General features: G+C 45.1%; 1 protein-coding gene across 1 annotated transcript in view; it reads left to right on the forward strand.

Moving 5' to 3' along the window:
- Window positions 1-6336: 6336 nt before the first annotated feature.
- The window catches only part of dna2 (DNA replication helicase/nuclease 2), a 102224-nt gene continuing 101628 nt past the window's right edge, over window positions 6337-6932 (forward strand). The window contains exon 1 of the mRNA XM_048609149.1: window positions 6337-6444. Coding sequence (XP_048465106.1) covers window positions 6337-6444 — 108 coding nt within the window. The remainder of the gene's footprint in view (window positions 6445-6932) is intronic.

Here is a 6932-nt window from a genome sequence, read left to right on the forward strand (position 1 = left end):
AAGATCTTTGCCTCCCTCACAGGCAGATGATTTAGTGAGAATGCCACTGCATCAGTAACCCAGATGCCAGGCTAATGCTTGGAGGACATGGGTTTGAAACACAACACAGCAAATAGTGTAATTTAAATTCAGTTATTAAATCTAGAATTAACAAGTCTATGGTGACCTCTAAAAAGATATCTTTTTAATCAACCTATTCAAGTTTGTTAGGACACTTATGGAGCTGATGTAATTCTGAGTTAGAGACACTACCACTGCACCATGACAGCCCTGAGGAATTTGTTTAATCTCTAACAACAAATGATATTGATATGTCTGCTCATGCTGACACCAAAGCTGTAGTGCTGTTTCTGCCTCAGTTGAGTGCTGTGGGTATGGAGCAATATTACAACAACGTTGTTGAATAGCCTAGCAAACCACTGTTTTTATATCAAGCTGCTACAAAGTCTAAGTGAAGCAAACAAACAACATGGCATCAATCTAGGTAGTGGAAGAAAGAACGGGAAATCCAACTCTGTTGACACTGCAAAATCTTTTAATTAGCACCTGGGAGCTTAGTGCAAATTTGGAGAGCTGTATCACAGACTGGTCAAGCAACATCGTGAATTGGACTTAAGTCTGCATTATCTCCACAGATGCTGCCAGACCCACTGAGTTTCTCCATCAGTTTTATTTTTATTTCAGATTTCCAGCACCTGCAGGTCTTTGTTTTATTATACATCGTTTTGTGTGATATTCTCATTGTGTTGATAGACTTTGAATAGATGTAGCAATTCAATACTGGGTGTCGGTGAAGCACTGTGGGCCATCAGCAGCTGAGCTGTATTAAACTACAGCCTGTATGCAGAGAGCTACACCAGGCATACCTAAACAAGGCATCAATCTGGTGAAGTTAAAACAGTGGACTACCTGCACCCCAAATAGTACAAGTGGCAGGCAACAAAGCTACGTGATCCTCAGTTATGCAGTCCTTCCATACCCAGTCATGAATGGTGGAGAACCATTAAATAATTTACAAGGGAGTTAGCTCCACAAATATCCCTAGCCTCTACGATGGGGGAGCCCAGAATATTGGTACAAAGTCAAGGCTGAAGTATTTGCATGCATCTTCTGCTGACGAACCAAGTGAATGATCCACTTCAGCCTCATTCTTAGATTCTGAACATCATTAGTCAGTCTCCAGCAAATTTGATTCATGCCATGTGATGTCAAGAAATGGCTGAAGACACCAGAATCCGAAAGAGATAGTCCCTGACAACATCCAGAACGACTGCTGGAAGTCACTACCATGCACAAACCTTGGAGATCCACACAACAGAAAAAATAATTAGCAGAATTTTTGTTCAGAACAAGTTGTGCTTATAGCCAAGCTATTCCAGTAGTTACACAACATTGGAATCTATGCAATTGTGTAGAAAATTGACCAGGTATGACCTGTCAATGCAGCTGGCTGTCACAGATACACAGAAGTGTTAAACATGGGGGCCATTTGGTCCATCATGTGCACCAACTCAAACTGAGCATTATGGCTCCATGCCATTCACCTGTTTTTCCCCGTCCCTTCCACATTGATTGAATTGAAGTAATCATCCAGTGCCCTCTTAGATGTCTCTTTTGAAACACACTTTCAGGCAATGCATTTCAGACCCAAGCCACTGTGTGAAAAAACTTGTTCAAATATCAGATTTGCTATATATAAGCAAATCTCTTCCCTCTTGTTCTCAATTTTTTTTGAGTGGGAACAGCTTGTCCTTACCTACTCTATCCAGACCTCTCATGATTTTGGCCTTCTTCATTCTGAGGAGAACAATTTGCTCCAATTTATCCTCGTAACTGACTTTTCTCAGCCCTTGAACTATTCTTGTAAATGTCTTCTGCACGCTCCATTGCGTTCACATATTTCCTGTAATGTGGCACCCAGATCTATGCTCAATACTCCAGCTGAGGTCTAACAACTGACTTGGATAAGTTCACCATAACCTCCTTGTTGATATACCCTATGTTCCTATTCATGAAATGCAGGGTACTGTGTGCTTTATTAACTGCTCTCTTCTGCTGTCCTGCCAGTGTCAATGATCTGTCCACATATGAGGTGGTCCTTCGACTCCTACAACCCCTTTAGAATTTTATATTGTGTTTCAATGTTCTTCCTCATAAAATACCTTCCCTCACATTTCTCTGCATTTAACCTCATCTGCCATCAATCCACCCACTCCACCAACTTACTATGTCCTTTTGAAGTTCTATACTGTCCTCCTCACCATTTATAATTCTACCAAGTTTCCTGTTATTGGCAAACTTTGTAATTGCCCCTTGCACACCAAGCTCATTAATGTATATCAGGTAAAGCAAAAATCCCAAACCAAACCCTTTGGAATTCCAGTATAAACCTTTCTCCAGCCTGAAAAATACCCATTGACCATTACTCTATGTTCTCTAGCTAATTTTTACTCAATGTTGCTACTGTCTCTTTTATTCCATGAACTATAACTTTTCTTGTAAATCTATTCTGTGGCAATGAATCAAACACATTTTGAAACCCCAATACACCATCATCTTTGACATTTTGTTAATTAATTAAACATAATTTCCTGTTTAGAAATTTGTGCTAGCTCTTCCTCATCAACACAGTTTTCCATGTGACTACTAAGTTAAACTGACTGGTCTGTAATTATAGTTAAAACCTTTTTAGAACAAGGGCATAATCTTTGCTATTTTCAAATCCTTTGTCACCTCCTGAGAATCCAGAGAAAATCTGAAAGATTTATGGCCAGTACTTGTGTAATTTCCACTCTAACTTCCTTCAGTCACCTTGGATGTATCTCATTCAGTTCCAATGCCTTTTCAACTTTTAAATACTGGCAGTCTATGCAACACTTCCTCCTTATCAATTTTGAACCCTTCTAGTAACAGAGTTTCCTCCTCTGTCTGCTGGTCTGCATTTAGCTTCTTGCGAAAGACAATGCAAAAATATTCAGTACCTCAGCCATGACCTTTGCCTCCATATCAAATTCCCTTTTTGCTCCCTAATTGGCCCCACTCCTCAAATTGCCACATTTTTTTACTATTGATGTCCTTACAGAAGACATTGGGATTACCCTTTAAATTGGAACCTTTTTTTCTTATAATCCCTCTTTACTTCTTTTAAATGTTTTTTTCACCTCCTGTCTGAATTTCTCTTGATTTTCAATTGTACATTCTACATGGCACCAGTCACAAGCACACTTCTGCTTTATCTTAAATTCTGTCTCTTCTTCCAGAGAACTCTGTTATTTATTGCCCTACATTTTCTGTCTTCAGGGAATATATCTTGTACGTGCCCAAACAATTTCATTTTGTGAAGGTAGCCCATTTTTAACTACAGATTTTCCTACATTTCATTCCAGTCTACCTGGCCTTGCTCTCTTCTTGCCGTGTTGATGTTGACTCCATCCCAATTAATTATTCTCGCCCTGGATTGCCTATTGTCCTTTTCTATCATCATCCTAAACAGTACTATATAATGATCACTGTCTCCTAAATGTTGGCCCACTGACATTTAATCTACTTGGCCCAACTCATTTATAAGTATCCAGTACAGCAGCGCATCCTAATCAAATTGTTTCATAAGGTTCAAAGACAGAATCATTCTCTTTCTCCAGAACTGGAGTAGTCTCCTTAACCAGTATCACAACCCTTCCTGCTCTCCTATCTCTTCTGAGTTTGTTCGATAAGATTGGTGAGTTACAGTGGCTGTAACAGAGACCCAGCTCAAAGAAGGGCTGTTAAATAGTTCTGGATTCAAGATATTCAGGAATGATATAGAATAAAAATGTGGGTGGTTTGGTAGTAATGATTCAGGAAAGCATTTGTTTAGACTTTGTCCCCTACCCTGGACCCCACTATTCTCTTTCTCGTGCCATCGGTTTCTCCCAGTATTAGAAACTTATCTGAAAAGGGCAGTTCAGAGGGTACAGCATTCCTTCACTACCATGTTCCTTGATCAGGCCTAGATACTCCTCAAGTGGAGCTTGAATCACCTCCTTTGTAGGAAAGAGCCACCCACAACAAAAACAGAAATTGCTGGGAAATCTCAGTAGGTCTGGCAGCACGTGTGCAGAGAAAGCAGAGATAACATTTTGGGTCCAGTGATCCTTCTTCAGAACTGATTGTAGTTCTGACAGGTTGGTATATAAGTGAAGATGGGGGGGAAAGGGTAGAGGAGTAAACAATAGATGGAAATGGAGCCTGGGCAGAGAGAAAACAATTGTACAAAGGAATGGGTAAAAGTTCAAAAGCAGAAGTTGCTGGAAAAGCTCAGCAGGTCTGGCAGCACCTGTGAAGGAAAAAGAAATCAGAGTTAACGTTTCGGGTCCGGTGACCCTTCCTCAGAACTGAGGGTTACCAGACCCAAAACATTAACTCTGACTTTTTTCTTCACAGATGCTGCCAGACCTGCTGAGCTTTTCCAGCAATTTCTGTTTTTGTTCCTGTTTTACAGCATCCAAAGTTCTTTCGGTTTTTATGGGTAAAATTTCAACCTGAGGGATTCAATGACTGCTAATGAGGACTATTAGTAACTGACAATGGGTTTGTTGTGGTATAAGGCCATGCGATGACAAAGTCGTGTGTGTGTGTGTGTGTGTGTGTCGGGGGCGGGGTGGATTGTGGTCAGGGCATGGGAGAAGGTGATCAGGCTCTAAAATTATTGAACTCGATATTGCATCCTGAAGGCTGCAGGGTTCCCAAGCGTAAAATGAGATGCAGTTCTTCCCGTTCATGCTGAGGTTCACTGGAGCACTGCAGCAAACCCGGGACAGAGAGGTGTTGTTGTGGGAGAGTTTCGAGGGGGATTCTGTTTTGGTTGTTATTGCAGGGAGGGGGTGTGAGGGATGAGTTGCAGGAAATGCAGGAGACACGGTCGAGGGCGTTCTCAACCACTGAGGGGGTGAAGTTGCGGTCCTTGAAAAACAAGGACATCTGAGATGTTCGAGAGTGGAATGCCTCATCCTGGGAGCAGATGCGTACCACCCCACCAACCTCCGGATCCAATGCATCATCCTCCGACACTTCCGCCATCTGCAATCCGACCCCGCCACCAAAGACATTTTTCCCTCCCCACCCTTATCTGCTTTCCGGAGGGACCACTCTCTCCGTGACTCCCTTGTCCGCTCTACACTCCCCTCCAGCCCCACCACACCCAGCACTTTTCCCTGCAACCGCAGGAAGTGCGCCTGCCCCTACGCCTCCCCCCTCACCCCCATCCCAGGCCCCAAGAAGACCTTCCACATCAAGCAGATGTTCACCTGCACATCTGCTAATGTGGTATACTGTATACTGTTCCCGTTGTGACCTCCTCTACATCGGGGAAACCAAGCGGAGGCTTGGGGACCACTTTGAGGTACACCTACGCTCGGTTCGCACTAAACAACTGCACCTCCCAGTTGCGAACCATTTCAACTCCCCCTCCCATCCCTCAGACGACATGTCCATCCTGGGTCTCCTGCAGTGCCACAACGATGCCACCCGAAGGTTGCAGGTACAGCACCTCATATTTCGCTTGGGAACCCTGCAGCCCAATGGTATCAATGTGTACTTCACAAGTTCAAAATCTCCCCTCCCCCAACCGCATCCCAAAACCAGCCCAGCTTGTCCCCACCTCCCTAACCTGTCCTTCCTCCCATCTATCCACTCCTCCCACCTCAAGCCCTACCCCCATCTCCTACCTACTAGCCTCATCCCGCCCCCTTGACCTGTCCGTCCTCCCTGGACTGACATATCCGCTCCCTAACTCCCCACCTACACTCACCTTTACTGGCTCCATCCCCGTCTCTTTGACCTGTCTGTCTCCTCTCCACCTACCTTCTCTTCTATCCATCTTCTATCCGCCTCCCCCTCTCTCCCTATTTATTTCAGAACCCCCTTCCCCTCCCCCATTTCTGCTGAAGGGTCTAGGCCCGAAACGTCAGCTTTCCTGCTCCTCTGATGCTGCTTGGCCTGCTGTGTTCATCCAGCTCGACACCTTGTTATCACAGAGAGATGTTGACCAGTAAACATGGTGACAAGAAACTGGAGGTTCAAGTCAGAATGTAGATCCATCCACTCTGCTGCACCTGGTACTGAGCACATAGAATCACTTCAGAGATCCAGCCAGAAACAGACTGTATCCCGAATTAGACTGGATGAATGGGACAAGGGGAAGGGAAACAGGCGCAGTCCACTGCGAAGATAAACAAACGACGTTGATTTAGAGGACTCCCACCAGATAACCTCAGGCTTCAAACCCTGTGAACCCGAGTGACAATCCTCCGGGATGGAGCCCCGCCCCCTGCACTGAGCGCTTCACTTCACCCAGGGATGACGGGAGGGATTGGCGCGAGGCAACATCTTGTGGGCGTGGTCTGGCAGCGCGCGGGCCGGTTGTCTGTTGCCGCCATGTCGCGGAGCGGGGAGCGAGTCTGGGGGGTGAGTATAAACGTGTTGAGCCCTCATGTATCGACTCGTTCTACCCCCTTCTTTATCACTTCTTGACAGATTCTTCCCGCCCCTTCTTCCAGGCCCCCTCGCTCTTTTCTCATGGCCCACCTTCTCGCCCCCCTCATCCCTTCCTCCTTGCCCCCTTTACCCTTTCTTCCTTGCTCACACCCCTCGCCACACTTTCCTTGCTCACCTTTCTTTCTTTCTTGCCCCCTCTTCACTCCTTACTCCTCAGTTCTGTTGTATGGCAACAAGCTTGTATCTAAGAGAATGCCACTGAGGTTTTTCCAGAGCGAGGAGGGTAACTTCTTCAGGGTAGGCATCCTTAGAAGAGGCTTCGCAGTGGGGTTAAAATCGTTTCAGAGATAGTAGGGACAGCAGATGCTGGAGAATCTGAGATAACAAGGTGTAGAGCTGGATGAACACAGCAGGCCAAGCGGCATCAGAGGAGCAGGAAGGCTGACGTTTCGGGCCTT

The sequence above is a fragment of the Rhincodon typus genome, chromosome 20 (assembly GCF_021869965.1).
Source record: "Rhincodon typus isolate 14 chromosome 20, sRhiTyp1.1, whole genome shotgun sequence".
Classification (NCBI taxonomy): domain Eukaryota; kingdom Metazoa; phylum Chordata; class Chondrichthyes; order Orectolobiformes; family Rhincodontidae; genus Rhincodon; species Rhincodon typus.